This window comes from Rana temporaria, chromosome 11 (assembly GCF_905171775.1).
Source record: "Rana temporaria chromosome 11, aRanTem1.1, whole genome shotgun sequence".
NCBI classification, from domain to species: domain Eukaryota; kingdom Metazoa; phylum Chordata; class Amphibia; order Anura; family Ranidae; genus Rana; species Rana temporaria.
In genome coordinates, this window is record NC_053499.1 from 162,346,060 (window position 1) to 162,364,943 (window position 18,884).

Sequence of the window (18,884 nt, forward strand, 5' to 3'; positions counted from 1 at the left end):
TACATTGGTGATCAGTGGGGAGGACGCCCCTTACATTGGTGATCAGTGGGGAGGACGCCCCTTACATTGGTGATCAGTGAGGAGGACGTCCCTTACATTGGTGATCAGTGGGGAGGACGCCCCTTACATTGGTGATCAGTGGGAAGAATGCCCCTTACATTGGTGATCAGTGAGAAGAATGTCCCTTACATTGGTGATCAGTGAGAAGAATGTTCCTTACATTGGTGATCAGTGGGGAGGACGCCCCTTACATTGGTGATCAGTGGGAAGAATGCCCCTTACATTGGTGATCAGTGAGAAGAATGTCCCTTACATTGGTGATCAGTGGGAAGAATGTTCCTTACATTGGTGATCAGTGGGAAGAATGTCCCTTACATTGGTGATCAGTGAGAAGAATGCCCCTTACATTGGTGATCAGTGAGAAGAATGTCCCTTACATTGGTGATCAGTGAGAAGAATGTTCCTTACATTGGTGATCAGTGGGGAGGACGCCCCCTACATTGGTGATCAGTGGGGAGGACGCCCCTTACATTGGTGATCAGTGGGAAGAATGTCCCTTACATTGGTGATCAGTGGGAAGAATGTCCCTTACATTGGTGATCAGTGAGAAGAATGCCCCTTACATTGGTGATCAGTGAGAAGAATGTCCCTTACATTGGTGATCAGTGAGAAGAATGTTCCTTACATTGGTGATCAGTGGGGAGGACGCCCCCTACATTGGTGATCAGTGGGGAGGACGCCCCTTACATTGGTGATCAGTGAGGAGGACGCCCCCTACATTGGTGATCAGTGGGGAGGACGCCCCTTACATTGGTGATCAGTGGGAAGAATGTCCCTTACATTGGTGATCAGTGGGAAGAATGTCCCTTACATTGGTGATCAGTGAGAAGAATGTTCCTTACATTGGTGATCAGTGGGAAGAATGTTCCTTACATTCGTGATCAGTGAGAAGAATGTCCCTTACATTGGTGATCAGTGAGAAGAATGTCCCTTACATTGGTGATCAGTGGGAAGAATGTCCCTTACATTGGTGATCAGTGGGAAGAATGTCCCTTACATTGGTGATCAGTGGGAAGAATGTCCCTTACATTGGTGATCAGTGAGAAGAATGTCCCTTACATTGGTGATCAGTGGGAAGAATGTCCCTTACATTGGTGATCAGTGGGAAGAATGTCCCTTACATTGGTGATCAGTGAGAAGAATGTTCCTTACATTGGTGATCAGTGGGGAGGACGCCCCTTACATTGGTGATCAGTGAGGAGGACGCCCCCTACATTGGTGATCAGTGGGAAGAATGTCCCTTACATTGGTGATCAGTGGGAAGAATGTCCCTTACATTGGTGATCAGTGAGAAGAATGTCCCTTACATTGGTGATCAGTGGGAAGAATATCCCTTACATTGGTGATCAGTGAGAAGAATGTCCCTTACATTGGTGATCAGTGAGAAGAATGTCCCTTACATTGGTGATCAGTGAGAAGAATGTCCCTTACATTGGTGATCAGTGAGAAGAATGTCCCTTACATTGGTGATCAGTGGGGAGGACGCCCCCTACATTGGTGATCAGTGGGGAGGACGCCCCTTACATTGGTGATCAGTGGGAAGAATGTCCCTTACATTGGTGATCAGTGGGAAGAATGTCCCTTACATTGGTGATCAGTGAGAAGAATGTTCCTTACATTGGTGATCAGTGGGAAGAATGTTCCTTACATTCGTGATCAGTGAGAAGAATGTCCCTTACATTGGTGATCAGTGAGAAGAATGTCCCTTACATTGGTGATCAGTGGGAAGAATGTCCCTTACATTGGTGATCAGTGGGAAGAATGTCCCTTACATTGGTGATCAGTGGGAAGAATGTCCCTTACATTGGTGATCAGTGAGAAGAATGTCCCTTACATTGGTGATCAGTGGGAAGAATGTCCCTTACATTGGTGATCAGTGGGAAGAATGTCCCTTACATTGGTGATCAGTGAGAAGAATGTTCCTTACATTGGTGATCAGTGGGGAGGACGCCCCTTACATTGGTGATCAGTGAGGAGGACGCCCCCTACATTGGTGATCAGTGGGAAGAATGTCCCTTACATTGGTGATCAGTGGGAAGAATGTCCCTTACATTGGTGATCAGTGAGAAGAATGTCCCTTACATTGGTGATCAGTGGGAAGAATATCCCTTACATTGGTGATCAGTGAGAAGAATGTCCCTTACATTGGTGATCAGTGAGAAGAATGTCCCTTACATTGGTGATCAGTGAGAAGAATGTCCCTTACATTGGTGATCAGTGAGAAGAATGTCCCTTACATTGGTGATCAGTGGGAAGAATGTCCCTTACATTGGTGATCAGTGGGAAGAATGTCCCTTACATTGGTGATCAGTGAGAAGAATGTCCCTTACATTGGTGATCAGTGGGAAGAATGTCCCTTACATTGGTGATCAGTGGGAAGAATGTTCCTTACATTGGTGATCAGTGGGAAGAATGTCCCTTACATTGGTGATCAGTGGGAAGAATGTTCCTTACATTGGTGATCAGTGAGAAGAATGTCCCTTACATTGGTGATCAGTGAGAAGAATGTTCCTTACATTGGTGATCAGGGAGAAGAATGTCCCTTACATTGGTGATCAGTGAGAAGAATGTCCCTTACATTGGTGATCAGTGGGAAGAATGTCCCTTACATTGGTGATCAGTGGGAAGAATGTTCCTTACATTGGTGATCAGTGAGAAGAATGTCCCTTACATTGGTGATCAGTGGGAAGAATGTTCCTTACATTGGTGATCAGTGAGAAGAATGTCCCTTACATTGGTGATCAGTGAGAAGAATGTCCCTTACATTGGTGATCAGTGGGAAGAATGTCCCTTACATTGGTGATCAGTGAGAAGAATGTTCCTTACATTGGTGATCAGTGGGAAGAATGTCCCTTACATTGGTGATCAGTGGGAAGAATGTTCCTTACATTGGTGATCAGTGAGAAGAATGTCCCTTACATTGGTGATCAGTGGGAAGAATGTCCCTTACATTGGTGATCAGTGGGGAGGACACCCCTTACATTGGTGATCAGTGGGGAGGACGCCCCAGTTACAGACAACTATAAAGATCTCTGGTGTCAGCGGTCATATAACAGTCACTAGTCTGGCTGAATAGAAATGACACTCATCAGCCTCTTGCTGCTCCTCCATTGTCCAATCACGGGCTGGAAATGACATATCCTTAGGTACAGTAGGTACAAATGATATAAGGCGCCTTCCTTCCTTTTTCTTTTTTTTCAGATAAAATCAGACAAGCAGTATTTGGGAAGTGTCATATACAGCATCAAGGGGCCGGGAGTGGATGAGGAACCCAAAGGATTCTTTAATATCAATAAAACAACTGGAATTGTTTACCTGAATGCAGTGCTGGATCGTGAGAAGATGGAGCGCTTCAAGGTATGAAATCTATTTCCAGCGTCAGTCATTGCAGTGTGTCAGTTATTACAATGTGTCAGTTATTACAGTGTGTCAGTTATTACAATGTGTCAGTTATTACAATGTGTCAGTTATTACAGTGTGTCAGTTATTACAGTGTGTCAGTTATTGCAGTGTGTCAGTTATTGCTTGTATAGTACAAAGGCTGAAGAAAAGCAGTGATCCTTGGCAGCCAATTACATTTTAGTTGTCGGTGTTCTGGTTCAGCAATGGAAGCCAATGACAGATTGGTTACAATGTGTCTGATTCTAGTTGGTTCCGGAGCGCTCCCCTGCAGCTGACTGGTCGGTTCTCAGTAAATTTTTACCCCCTTTCTGCCTGTTTTTCCTCCCCAGCTTCGTGCGTTTGCATTGGACAGTGACGGCGTTCCCCTTGAAGACCCCACAGATCTAGAAATTGTGGTTCTGGACCAAAACGACAACCGTCCCGTCTTTTCTCAGGCCGTCTTCAAAGGATACATCCTGGAGAATGCGATTCCTGGTGAGTTAGGATTAAAGCGCATGTCTGGACAATCCCTGCGCATGTACATACAGGTGTTGTCTGTTTAACCCCTTCCTACCCTGCTGGCAGACTTCCTGATCACTGGGATTGTCCGTTCCAGTGGTCACACCCCTATACCAGTGCTGTCTGCCCTTTTACTTTACCCCCCACCCAGTAATCCTTTATGCCGCCATGGGTCCGGATGGGACAGTGACTCGGTCCGGATGCGGACCGCGGTCCACCATTTAGTGGTGTCTGTCCTATAGTCCGATTAGAATCATGGCGGAACCTGTTATATCATCATTTATGGGGTATATGGCCCATATAATACATAGATACCACATAGATGATGATTAGCAAATGATCGGGGGACTAGCAAAGATGCTGAAAAGGAGATCCTGCCCATGCTCGGGAGGAGGGAAGAAGAGATCCTCAGACAGACACTGGTAAGTGCCTTGCCGCCCAGCCACTCAACAACGCCCCCTTCATATGGCGCCCATGGCACTTGCCATGGCTGTCTTACCCTAGATGCGCCACTGTATATGGGTTCTTCTCAATATGCTCCACTCAGAGTCTAACATTTCACTTTGTGGTGAAGTGTTCCTTTAAGACAACTACCACCCGTCACCAAATCTCTTGTGTTCCTCAGGCACCCTGGTGATGAGGGTCATAGCTACCGACGCTGATGATGTAACGACGGACAACGCGCACCTCAAGTACTCCATCGTCCAACAGGAGAGTCCAGAAATGTTCAGCATTAACCAGGACAGCGGCGAGATCCGGACCGTTCAAGTGGGACTGGACCGAGAGGTAAGATATATATATATATATATATACAGTGCCGATCCTGACCTCCCTGGGGCCCTAAGCGGCTTGCATAGTGAGCCTATAGGGCGGATCGGCCCTGTATATATACACCACACAGGCACACACAATGCAAACACACATGAACACTGTCAGTAAGGCAGTGGGTGGTGTCAGAAGTTTTTTATTATTACATTTTTTCTTTACAATTTATTTACTCTATTTATTCAGGAATTCTCCATCCTGAAACATCCCCTGCAGCAGCTGGTGGGAAAGGAGAGGATGGAAGCTGGCAGCACTGCGGGGGATGGGGAAAACACGAAGGGGGGGAGTAGCAGGGGGAATCTGCAGAACACAGGGTGATTAGGCTGTGCCCAGACACACCCAGCACACCCTGTGCACACACCTTAGTTCCTCATGTAGCGCACCACTATTGCCTCACTGAACTCATTGCCTACATAAAACACAGGGATTGGCTATGGATTGGCTATGGATTGGCTATGGATTAGCTATGGATTGGCTATTGATTAGCTATGGATTGGCTATGGATTAGCTATGGATTGGCTGTAGATCAGCTATGGATTGGCTATGAATTGGCTATGGATTAGCTATGGCTATGGATTAGCTATGGATTGGCTGTAGATTAGCTATGGATTAGCTATGGATTGGCTATGTATTGGCTATGGATTAGCTATGGATTAACTATGGCTATGGATTAGCTATGGATTGGCTATGGATTAGCTATGGATTGGCTATGGATTAGCTATGGATTAGCTATGGATTGGCTGTAGATTAGCTATGGATTAGCTATGGATTGGCTGTAGATTAGCTATGGATTGGCTATGTATTGGCTATGGATTAGCTATGGATTAACTATGGCTATGGATTAGCTATGGATTGGCTATGGATTAGCTATGGATTGGCTGTAGATTAGCTATGGATTGGCTATGGATTGGCTGTAGATCAGCTATGGATTAGCTATGGATTAGCTATGGATTGACTATGGATTAACTATGGCTATGGCTTAGCTATGGATTGGCTATGGATTGGCTGTGGATTGGCTATGGATTGGCTGTGGATTGGCTATGGATTGGCTGTGGATTGGCTGTAGATTGGCTGTAGATTAGCTATGGATTGGCTATGGATTGGCTATGGATTGGCTATGCTGCGTTGGTACTCAGGTTTTATTAGCCAGCTTCCTGTGTTTTTGCGGGATCCGCCTTTAGGTCCAGACACACACACCCACACACACACATATATATATATATATATATATATATATATACAGGTCGGTAAACTGATTAGTATTTCTAGTTGTATTTGGAACATTAGATGGATGCAGATTGCTCTGTACTCTCTATGGTATATGTTGGCACTATAGAAATGAATTCCTCTCTTTGTCTCTGCAGTCAGTGGGATCGTACAACCTTACTGTCCAAGTGGCCGATATGATGGGGGAAGGGCTCGCCAACAGCGCCAGAGTGGTCATTTCTATAGGAGATCTCAATGACAACGCTCCGGAGTTCACACAGAGTGAGGTAAGGCAGGCGGCACCATCCGATTATCGGATCGCTATTCATGACCCCTCCTTTTCAGACTCACAAATAAAGCAAATACAAAAGTCTATCAAATGCATCATCCAAAACGATGTTCTGGCCGGTAAACTGTAAAGGAACGAGAGTCCAAGGAAGACATAAATACATTGAATTGACAGTTTGTTTTCTCTTTGTACCCGGACAGCAATGGGAGTCTCTTTATATTTGTAGTTTTCCCGTCTCATTTCCTTTCGCTCTTCATTGCAGTTCCTCCTGGAGGTTCCTGAACAGACCAGCGGTGTGGATATCGGCAGAGTGAGCGTCGTAGACCGGGACCTCCGCGGCTCCCCCAACTGGCTGGTGCAATTCTCTATCACCGCTGGGGACCCCCAGGGGGCCTTCTCAATTCATACAGACCCCCAGACCAATGAGGGGATCCTGTCTGTCGTCAAGGTAAGTGCAGTATCCGGACTTACATTGGGCCATACAGGGGGGGGGGGGGCAGTGTGTGGTGGCCACCTGTCTGCGATTCATCTGGACAGTTTGGGTTCAGACCACCTGAAACCCGGACACATTATTCAGACCGGACTATGGCTTCCCAGTAGGGTTGCTGGCTGTAAGCTGAGAGTGTCTGGTACACTCTCTTTTACACTGCTCAAAGCCAACACTAACAATCCCCCTCCCCCCACACACACACCACACAGACGGGAGAGGAGAGAGGGCTCAATCTGCACCCCTTCCCCTCTGTGTCTGCCCACACTCCAATCCCCGGCGCTGTGCCTCAGAAAAGGAAAGTGGGGGGTGGGAAATTTGAAGTCCAGCAGCCTCAGATACATCTGGGTGAGAGGTGCTGACTGCCAAGGGGTGAGTGAGCTCACCATCCATCCCTGTCTGTGACTGAAGTCCCCTTCTCTCTCCTGTCTCTGAGTGAGTACACCAAGGCAAATCAGGGTTCTCAGAGCACCCCTTACATCAGAGTTCCCCTTTACACCAGAGGCTACAGTGTTCCCCCTTACATCAGAGTCTTCTCTGTACATCAGAGTGTTCTCCCTTAAATCAGGGTCCCCAGAGCATCCCTTATGTCAGAGTCCCCAGAGTTCTGCCTTACAGTGAAAGGAAACTCTGCGAGTTCAGATGTAAAAGGGGAACTCTGCAGACTCTGATGTAAAGGGAAACTCTGCAGACTCTGATGTAAAGGGGGGAAAAAAGGCGGCGGTTTACTTCCTCTTTAATGCTAACTGAGAAAGTGGTGTCACCCTCCTGGCTGTGTTGTCTACCAGACAAATCTTTTGACAGATCAGACCATTTACTTCATCCAATCAGTAAAGTGAGAGATTTGGGAACTTCTACAATGTGTGCAAAACAACATCCTCTTGCATTCTGTAATTCGGTGCAGTACCTAAAAACAGACAATAGATGGCGCCATTTGCTGCATCTCTACGTGCTGATGTTTCATGTTGTAGCAGAAAAAGTGACATTTACTTCTTGCTATAATAAATATCCCAAAAAAACCAAAACACATTTCTTCCCAGTTTAGGTCGATACGTATTCTTCTTCATATTTTTGTTAAAAAAAAATAGCAATAAGCGTTTATTGATCGTTTTTTCACTAAAGTTATAGGGCCAGATTCTCGTAGGAGCGCGTATGTTTGCGGCGGCGTAACGTATCCGATTTACGTTACGCTGCCGCAACCTAGACGGGCAAGTGCTGTATTCTCAAAGCACTTGCTCTGTAAGTTGCGGCGGCGTATCGTAAATCGGCCGGCATAAGCGCGCCCAATTTTAAATGTGGGACAGGGGGGCGTGTTTTATGTTAATCTTCTGTGACCCAACGTGATTGACGTTTTTCACGAACGGCCCATGCGCCGTCTGTGGAAATCTCCCAGTGTGCATTGCTCCTAATACGCCGCAAGGACGTATTGGTTTTGACGTGGACGTAAATTACGTCCAGCCCCATTCACAGACGAGTTACGCAAACGACGCATAATTTTTAAACTTCGACGCGGGAACGACGGCCATACTTAACATTGTTACGCCGCACTTATGCCACCATATAGCAGGGGCAACTATACGCCGGGAAAAGCCTAACGTAAAAGGCGTAAATTTACTGCGCCGGCCGTGCGTACGTTTGTGAATTCGCGTATCTTGCTGATTTACATATTTCGCCGCGTAAATCAGCTTACACGCCCCTAGCGGTCAGCTTAAAAATGCAGTTACGATCCGATGGCGTAAGAGACTTACACCTGTTGGATCTAATGGATATCTATGCGTAACTGATTCTAAGAATTGCTGCTACATTTTCACAGTAATCAGTGCATTTTTAATGCATTTTTTGCTGTGAAAATGACAATGGTCCCAAAAATGTGTCAAAATTGTCCGAAGTGTCTGCCATAATGTCGTGGTCACGAAAAAAAATTGCTGATCGCCGCCATTAGTAGTAAAAAAATTTTTTTTATAAAAATGCAATAAAACTATCCCCTTTTTTGTAAACGCTATAAATTTTGCGCAAACCAATCGATAAACGCTTTTTGCAACTTTTTTTTAACCAAAAATATGTAGAAGAATACGTATCGGCCTAAACTGAGGAAAAATTTTTTTTTATATATTTTTCGGGGATATTTATTATAGAAAAAAGTAAAAAATATTGATTTTTTTTTCAAAATTGTTGCTCTATTTTTGTTTTATAGCGCAAAAAATAAAAACCACAGAGGTGATCAAATACCACCAAAAGAAAGCTCTATTTGTGGGGAAAAAATGGACAGCAATTTTGTTTGGGAGCCACGTCGCACGACCGCGCAATTGTCAGTTAAAGCGACGCAGTGCCGAATCTCAAAAACTGGCCGGGTCCTTTAGCTGCCTAATGGTCCGGGTCTTAAGTGGTTAATTAAACTTTTTATCAAGGCTGTAAGTGTACATGTTATTAAAAAAAAACAAAAAAAAACAAGTGTGATAGGTCAATAGGACAGCAATTAATAAACATTAGAATTATTATTTTTATTCAGGATTTATATAGCGCCAACAGTTTGCGCAGCGCTTTACAACACAGTATCCTGGGACAAGATAATATACAGATATTGACAAATACATATGATAAAATATCACTCCAACGTGTATTGTGTAACAAATACAATATCTTAAAAAGACATACTAAAAAAGGTAAATTAATTATCATTTATTACTACATATTAATGCATAAATAATATGTATCCGTGAAAAAAAAAAAATAATACAAAGAAGAGAAAAATAAATAAAATAAAATGGGATATGTATTTAAAAATATAATGGAAAAGGAAAAAATAATATGTACAGGAAGGTAAATGGAAAAAGCTAATTACAACCTATAATTGAATATTAAAAAAAGAGAGACATAAGATAGAAAAAGAGAGAGAGAAATGGAAAAAGAAAAGATAAAGAATTTGAAATGAAGTCGGAAAGGACAACATTTTCTGTGAAGTCGGAAATCCCCTCCACAATAGTTTGTAAAAAGAAGCAAAGTCATCATTAGCCATGATGACAATTATATATATTTTTTAGAATGGGGATCACAAGGATGGTAAGTACAAGCTCATGACTCCGCCTCCTGTAACATGAACCTATGACGCGATGACGTCGGCGCCATTCTCTGCTTCCTTCTAATGTCGGTACAACTGTCTAAGGGAAGCGGGTGGAATGGCGCTAGACGTTACCCAACCTTGAAGAAGACCGACAGTACCAGATCTCTGGGTGGTAAGTCTGCTGGGGGGGGGCAGCACTGGATAGGAGGTGAGTATTGCAGCAGGAGCTTCACATGTTGTTCAGGTGTGTTCGCTTTGTATTGTAATGTATCCAATGACATCACAGCGCTCAGTAAAACGTCTTTCCATCTTGTATTCTGCAGCCTCTGGATCACGAGGGGACGGCCTTGTATAACCTGACCGTGTCCGTTCAGAACGAGGCCCAGCTCCTTCCTTCCGTTCCCCGCACGTCCCGCTCCAAAGCGCGCGTCACTGTGATCGTGAAGAATTTAAATGAGCCCCCCGTCTTCCTGGAAAATCCCATGATGGCGAGAGTGAAAGAGGGGAGCCCCCCGGGAAGTGACGTCGCGGTGTACGTGGCGGTGGATCCGGACAGTGGTCTGGCCCAGGACATCCGGTGAGACGTTGTCCCCTGTGCTTTGATGTTGGCACCATAGATCCATTATTAATGTCTGAGCTTAGCAGTGGCAGTTAAAGGCTTTCCAATGGCAACTTTGGGGCCCGGGCTTTTCCAATATGTCAGTTAAAGGCTTTCCAATGACAACTTTGGGGCCCGGGCTTTTCCAATATGTCAGTTCAAGGCTTTCCAATGACAACTTTGGGGCCCGGGCTTTTCCAACATGTCAGTTCAAGGCTTTCCAATGACAACTTTGGGGCCCGGGCTTTTCCAATATGTCAGTTAAAGGCTGTTCAATGGCAACTTTGGGGCCCGGGCTTTTCCAATATGTCAGTTAATGGCTCTCCAATGACAACTTTGGGGCCCGGGCTTTTCCAACATGTCAGTTAAAGGCTTTTCAATGACGACTTTGGGTTGGTTTGGGCTGTTAAATGCACCTTTGTGGTGGCGACAAATTCCTGGAACTGTGAAATGTCTGATATTACAGATCTGTCCGATAATGAATCCCCGTCTTCTCCCCCTCCAGGTACTCTGTGGTCTCTGACCCGGCAAATTGGCTGCTCCTGGATCCACAGACTGGAAAGATATGGACCACTTTCACCATGGACCCGAAATCCCCCTTCCTGCAGGGGGGGTGGTACACGGCGCTGATCAGAGCCACCGACAATGGTGAAAAATCCTAAATGATGGGACACTATTCCACCCACTGACACCAATGATGGGACACTATTCCTCCCACTGACACCAATGATGGGGACACTATTTCTCCCACTGACACCAATGATGGGACACTATTCCTCCCACTGACACCAATGATGGGACACTATTCCTCCCACTGACACCAATGATGGGACACTATTCCTTCCACTGATACCAATGATGGGACACTATTCTTCCCACTGACACCGATGATGGGACACCATTCCTCCCACTGACACCAATGATGGGACACTATTCCTCCCACTGACACCAATGATGGGACACTATTCCTCCCACTGACACCAATGATGGGACACTATTCCTCCCACTGACACAAATGATGGGGCACTATTCCTCCCGCTGACACCAATGAAGGGGCACTATTCCTCCCACTGACACCAATGATGGGACACTATTCCTCCCACTGACACCAATGATGGGACACTATTCCTCCCACTGACACCAATGATGGGACACTATTCCTCCCACTGACACCAATGATGGGGCACTATTCCTCTCACTGACACCAATGATGGGACACTATTCCCCCCACTGACACCAATGATGGGACACTATTCATCCCCCTGACACCAATGATGGGACACTATTCCTCCCACTGACACCAATGATGGGACACTATTCCCCCCACTGACACCAATGATGGGACACTATTCCCCCCACTGACACCAATGATGGGACACTATTCCCCCCACTGACACCAATGATGGGACACTATTCATCCCCCTGACACCAATGATGGGACACTATTCCTCCCACCGACACCAATGATGGGACACTATTCCTTCCACTGACACCAATGAAGGGACACTATTCCTCCCACTGACACCAATGATGGGACACTATTCCTCCCACTGACACCAATGAAGGGACACTATTCCTCCCACTGATGCTTCTAATTGTATATTGAACAGAACACAATGGAGCCACTAGGAGAAGTTGACTGTTCAGGTGATAAATACAAAGATGCCATTTAGATCCGCTCTTTATTTCTCACAGCCGCACCCCCTCTCAGTGCCACGGGGACGCTCTCGGTGGAGGTGGTGGAGCTGAACGACCACGCTCCGGTGTTACAGCAGCTTTCCGTGGAGCTGTGCAGCGACCCGCGCCTGGGCCAGGGCGCCCTACTGAGCGCCGCCGATGAAGATCTGCCGCCCCAGGCCCACCCCTTCCACTACCAGCTGGATGAGTCCTCCGGGGCCTGGACCCTGAACTGGAGTGTCAGCGACCTCAATGGTGAGAGAGAGAGGGAAAGGGGACTCACAATATACGCAAAGCAATTTGTGGAGTGATTTTTTTTTCGATTTTTTTCACAAAAGCAGAAACTGGATTAAAGTTTTTTGTAAACCTCAGACATGAAATCTGAACAAAGCACAGCCCTCTATAGTGTGTACTTGTCTCAGTCCAGAGCACTAAATGTCATTTCTGTCTGCTGCCTCCTCCCTCTTCTATCTAGTCACTTCTGACACCAAGAGATAAAAAGGTGACAGGAGAAGGAGCTCCAGCACACAGCCTGTGATTAACAGCCTCAGCTCTGTTCCTGTGTGCTGTGTGAAGGGGGGAGGGGGTGGGGTGTTCCTTCCCTCCCCCAATCAGCTCTCACTGAGCTCTGCAGAGTGTAACTTCACCTCTCCTCCCCCTTTTTTCTCAACTCTCAAACAAGCTTAAATGTGTCTCATAAATCAGGAGATGAGGACTGCAGACAGATGATGGGCACCGGTACTGATGTGATTCTGATCTCTCCTCCCCAGGTACCCACGCCATGCTGGAACTGCTGACCGAGGTGGAACCCGGCCTTCACCCGCTGCCTTTGTTGGTGTCAGACTCTGGAGATCCGCCCCTGGCACAGCTCTATATGCTGAATGTGACCGTGTGCCAGTGTGACGCGGTGGGCATCTGTAGTGGCAGCGCAGCCTCTCTCTTCAGCTCTGGAGCCGGCATCAGCCTAACGGCCCTCATCATCATCATGAGCAGCATTGCCCTTCTAATGGGTGAGTACCCCCTATACCCAGCTCAGGGGTGGCGTCAGCCTGACTGCCCCTCATCATCATTATGAGCAGCATTGCATCCTAATGGGTGAGTGCCCCCTGTACCCAGCTCAGGGGTGGCATCAGCCTAACCTGCCCTCATCATCATGAGCAGCATTGCCCTCCTACTGGGTGAGTGCCCACTATGCCCAGCTCAGAGTTGGCATCAGCCTAACCGCCCCTCATCATCATTATGAGCAGCATTGCCCTCCAACTGGGTGAGTGCCCCCTGTACCCAGTTCAGGGCTGGCATTAGCCTAACCACCCTTATCATCATTATGAGCAGCATTGCCCTCCTACTGGGTGAGTACCTCCTATGCCCAGCTCAGGGGTGGCATCAGCCTAACCTGCCCTCATCGTCATTATGAGCAGCATTGCCCTCCTACTGGGTGAGTACCCCCTATACCCAGCTCAGGGGTGGCATCAGCCTAACCTCCCTCATCATCATCATGAGCAGCATTGCCCTCCTACTGGTTGAGTGCCCCCTATGCCCAGCGCAGGGCTGGCATCAGCCTAACCACCCTTATCATCAATATGAGCAGCATTGCCCTCCTACTGGGTGAGTACCCACTATGCCCAGCTCAGAGCTGGCATCAGCCTAACCGCCCCTCATCATCATTATGAGCAGCATTGCCCTCCTACTGGGTGAGTGCCCCCTATACCCAGCTCAGGGGTGGCATCAGCCTAACCGCCTTCATCATCATGAGCAGCATTGCCCTCCTACTGGGTGAGTGCTCCCTATACCCAGCTCAGGGGTGGCATCAGCCTAACCGCCTTCATAATTATCATGAGCAGCATTGCCCTCCTACTGGGTGAGTGCCCCATGTACCCAGCTCAGGGGTGGCATCAGCCTAACTGCCCTCATCATCATCATTCATCATGAGCAGCATTGCCCTTTTAATGGGTGAGTACCCCCTATACCCAGCTCAGGGGTGGCATCAGCCTAACTGCCCTCATCATCATCATGAGCAGCATTGCCCCCCTTATGGGTGAGTACCCCCTATATATGGGCACAGTGAGACTGCAGATGGGCATTGTTGACCCTCTTTTTAGGTGCCATGGCTTATATTGGGGTCGGCTTATACTCGAGTATATACGGTATGTAACGTTGTATTTATATATTTGCAGTGTTGGTCCTGCTGCTTCTCATGTTTCGATGCAACTCCAGAAATGCAGCCAACAAGGGGTTACTGTCCGAATCGGAGGATGACGTGCGGGACAATGTGTTCAACTACAATGAACAGGGAGGAGGAGAAGAGGACCAGGTAGGTAGACCAATCACCTACCGGCATCATATTGCCCTTTCCGTCATACTAATATGGAGTGCTGATGGGTGAATTACAGTAGAATTCCAGCCTAAGTCTAACTATGCCTTAAAAATGTCCCTATTACCCCCACCCCCCCTCCCGCTTCCTATCCTGCCTACTCTGTGTAAAAAAAGATGTGCACACTTACCTATTTTAGTCCGCTCCAGTCTGGTCATATGATCCCCATGTGTCAGCCAGTGAGCGGCGGCTGCAAGGGAGAGGAGGGAGCGCTGAACAACAGCAGGGAATTCCAGGAGCGGTGTTGTCACCCATAGGCTTCCTTGTCCCAGCTGTTGTTGGTGGTGCTCCCTCCTCTCCCCTGCAACCACTGCTCATTGACACAGGGGGGTCAAGGGGATGCATTGGGGGGGGGGGGGGGTTTACAAAGTTGTGGAAGCACAAGCTTGCACCACTCTCCTAAACATAAAAAATGGAGCAGATGCCGCTGCTAGGTAACAAAGGGGCGCAAACCCCTATTGTTAGTTAGGAGTGATCGATTCTCTGTTCTGTGTCAGGCAGCACAGAGAATGGAGAGCTGTGTGCTTTGATCGCTCTGTCAGCTCAGAGCAGGTAAGAAGAGGTTTGTTGACCCTGCAGGCTCTGCTCGTGTGGTGTAATCACTGCACGGGCAGAGAGAGTGATGTGGGCCCTTATCCTGTAAGGTCACACCTGGCAGCAGTGGAGGCTGGTGGTCAATTTTTTTTTTTGGGGGGGGGGGGGTGGCAAGCAGACATGCCCCCCTTAATTGCACCTCCAACCCAAACCCCCCCGGCTCCCGATCCATCAAAATGGGGTGACTGGCACTACACAATCCTCTCGCAGAGGTGCAGAGAGGAGGACAAGGTGGCCATGCTCTGCTGTATCAGGGGTAGGAAGAAGAGACTGCTGCTGCCCGGGGCATTGCTTCTCCTACCGGGCCAAACAGGAGGCGGGTCCTGAGATCCATCCTAAGAACCAGGTCTCAGGAGCCACTTCTTAATTGGCTGGGAGGAGAAGCAGGATGACATTATTACCCCTGCGCCCCTAATGAGTGGGCCGCCACTGCCTGCTGTGTACCTGTGCCGTTTTTCTATACAGAGCTGGAGCTGCATGCTCCGATCTCTCTGTCATCCCCATCCCCTGCTCAGCTCGGGAGGGTTGTTGACCCTGCAGGCTCTGCTTGTGTTGTGTAATCAATACACGGGCAGAGAGAGGGATGTGAGCCCAAATCCTGTCCTGTCGGTCACACCTGGAGGGAACCTGTGCCGTTTTTCTATACAGAGCTGGAGCTGCATGCTCCGATCTCTCTGTCATCCCCATCCCCCGCTCAGCTCAGAGCGGGAGGGTGGAGGGTTGTTGACCCTGCAGGCTCTGCTTGTGTTGTGTAATCAATACACGGGCAGAGAGAGGGATGTGAGCCCAAATCCTGTCCTGTCGGTCACACCTGGAGGGAACCTGTGTGGTGGTTTTCTATGTGCTTAGTTATTGTGGTGCACATCACTCCTGACAGTATAATGGTGCAGAGCGTTCAGTTCATTCCTCAGATTGTTTCTATGTAGAACTTGTAATCATATATGTATATATGTAGTCATTACATACTGAGGCTCTGCTTTGTAGTGCTGCACAATGGTTGTGCTTTTCAGCTCTGTTGGTGCATCTAGTGCGGGTAGTAATGAAAACAGAGGCAAGTCCCAGAACAGGGGTGCTCAACCTGGGGGCCCTCCAGCTGTTTCGGAACTACACGTCCCATCATGTCTCTGCCTTTCGGAGTCATGCTTGTACCTGTCAGCGGCTTGCAATGCCTCATGGGACTTGTAGTTCTGCAACAACTGGAGGGCCACAAGTTGAGCCCCCATGACCTAGAACAATTATTGGGAATCTCTCGTGTCATCCAGAATGTGGGCTGCCTCTCTATCTGGTGGTCAGGCAGTGGGGTCCTTGAAGATCAACTTGACTTTGCAAACCTGAAACCACTATTGAAAATAAGGGAACGAGCACCCCCCCCCCCCCAAAACTAAGGTAAGGACCACTCTACCTGGGGCAAGCTTGCAACCTATATTAAGGCTTTCCTTGTCTGATTCAGTAATGAACTAATGGTTATGACCCGAGAGTCTCATTAGGAATAATACAATCTGTTGTGCTTAAACAGGATGCCTATGATATGAATCGGCTCAGGAACCCCTCCATGCCAGTGCCGCCATCACCCCGTCTGAAGCCCCCCATCCGCAGAGACGCACCCTACAGCCAGACATTGCCTCGCTACCCGCGGAGACCATCCGACCGTCCTTCCGACATTGCAGACTTCATACACGATGTGAGTTTTTTAAATTAGCATTTTTTTCCCCCTTACTATAAAAAAATAAAATAACGAAGCGGAAGGCGAGACTTTCAGAGGTGCGAAAACTTCTCACATTTTATATCTAAAAACAACATTTATTATGTACATGCTCCTAAGCATAACTCCGGCCGCTCAACCTCATACATAACAATGTACACCTTGTACTCATGTATCATATATTAACACATACACTTACCGACCACTTTATTAGGTCCCCCTTGCTAGTAGCGGGTTGGACCCCCTTTATTAGGTCCCCCTTGCTAGTAGCGGGTTGGACCCCCTTTATTAGGTCCCCCTTGCTAGTAGCGGGTTGGACCCCCTTTATTAGTTCCCACATGCTAGTAGCGGGTTGGACCCCCTTTATTAGGTCCCCCTTGCTAGTAGCGGGTTGGACCCCCTTTATTAGGTCCCCCTTGCTAGTAGCGGGTTGGACCCCCTTTACTAGGTCCCCCTTGCTAGTAGCAGGTTGGACCCCTTTTATTAGGTCCACCTTGCTAGTAGCGGGTCAGACACCCTTTATTAGGTCCCCCTTGCTAGTAGCGGGTTGGACCCCCTTTATTGGGTCCCCCTAATAAAACATGTTGTCTTTGGGGAAGTTTTTGCACCTCTCATGCAAGTCACATCTTCTTATTTTCGGATTATACGAATAGTGATGTGGTGCGTTGTGTATTGGCCAACGCCGAATATTTTTCCTGTTTCTTTTACTGGCTGGTTTCTAATAAGCGCACCTCCTTCATCTCCTTCCAGGGTTTGCGGACCGCAGATTCCGATCCCAGCGTCCCACCCTATGACACGGCCCTGATTTACGACTATGAGGGGGAGGGTTCCGTGGCCGGCACTCTGAGCTCCATCTTATCTAGCGAGGGGGACCCCAATCAGGATTACGACTATTTGGAGGATTGGGGTCCGCGCTTCCGCCGCCTGGCCGACATGTATGGACACGAGTGACCGCTGAGCCCCAAAGCCCTGACTCTACCGCAAGACTTTCATTCTTCGCCGAACTTTGAAGCTGGAGGCGCAGCTGAAGTTTATCGATCAGGGAACAATCCTTACCAGGCTTTGCAGGAAAACCTCGCTGAAGGAATGTGAAGTGTATATATTTATGACGGGACAACTATTCACCTATTTTTGTACGGTTGAGACGTTCTTGGCGTGATCAGAAAGAAATGACTGCGTAAGTCTCATTGACTAATTGGTTTGGTAAAAAAAAAATGTTTACAATAGTAAATGGACAAAGGGCAGGGGCGGACTGACCATTCGGGTGCTGCCGAGGGCCCCATGCCTCTAGGGGGCCCCATCAGGGTTGCCAGCCTCAGTAAAACCAGGGACAGCATGTCAAAATCTGTGGGTTTTTTTTTTTACTGTCCCTGAAATGTCCTTACCGAGTTACCGACATCCTTTTGGTCTAAAAACCCCAAGATTATAACTGCCCCGCCTCTCCAGTACCTTCTCAGTGTGTGTGTATATACTGTGTGTGTATACTGTGTGTCTGTATACTGTGTATGCATACTGTATGTGTGTGTGTATACTGTGTATGTATATTGTGTGTGTATACTGTGTATGCATACTGTGTATATTGTGTGTCTGTATACTGTGTATGCCTACTGTATGTATACTGTGTGTGTGTGTGTGTATGCTGTGTATGCATACTGTATGTGTGTGTATATATACTGTGTATGCCTACTGTATGTATACTGTGTGTGTATGCATACTGTATGTGTGTGTATACTGTGTATGCCTACTGTATGTATACTGTGTGTGTATGCTGTGTATGCATACTGTATGTATGTGTGTACACTGTATGTGTGTGTGTGTATATATACTGTGTATGCATACTGTGTGTGTATATTGTGTGTCTGTATACTGTGTATGCCTACTGTATGTGTATGTATACTGTATGTGTATACTGTGTGTGTGTGTGTGTGTCTATATTGTGTGTCTGTATACTGTGTATGCATACTGTATGTGTGTGTATACAATGTGTATGCATACTGTATGTGTGTGTATACTGTGTATGCATACTGTATGTGTGTATGTGTATACTGTATGTGTATACTGTGTGTGTATAATCTGTATGCATACTGTATGTGTATACTGTGTGTATGTGTATA

General features: G+C 47.3%; 1 protein-coding gene across 1 annotated transcript in view; it reads left to right on the forward strand.

The window, feature by feature from the left end:
- The window catches only part of CDH15 (cadherin 15), a 42,422-nt gene extending 24,382 nt beyond the window's left edge, over positions 1 to 18,040 (forward strand). The window contains exons 3-14 of the mRNA XM_040329614.1: positions 3,262 to 3,417; positions 3,792 to 3,936; positions 4,586 to 4,746; positions 6,150 to 6,278; positions 6,543 to 6,728; positions 10,152 to 10,405; positions 10,932 to 11,074; positions 12,122 to 12,358; positions 12,874 to 13,113; positions 14,278 to 14,414; positions 16,585 to 16,749; positions 17,521 to 18,040. Of these exons, the coding sequence (XP_040185548.1) occupies positions 3,262 to 3,417; positions 3,792 to 3,936; positions 4,586 to 4,746; positions 6,150 to 6,278; positions 6,543 to 6,728; positions 10,152 to 10,405; positions 10,932 to 11,074; positions 12,122 to 12,358; positions 12,874 to 13,113; positions 14,278 to 14,414; positions 16,585 to 16,749; positions 17,521 to 17,721 (2,154 nt within the window). The 3' untranslated portion in view covers positions 17,722 to 18,040. The remainder of the gene's footprint in view (positions 1 to 3,261; positions 3,418 to 3,791; positions 3,937 to 4,585; positions 4,747 to 6,149; positions 6,279 to 6,542; positions 6,729 to 10,151; positions 10,406 to 10,931; positions 11,075 to 12,121; positions 12,359 to 12,873; positions 13,114 to 14,277; positions 14,415 to 16,584; positions 16,750 to 17,520) is intronic.
- The last annotated feature ends 844 nt before the right edge of the window (positions 18,041 to 18,884 follow it).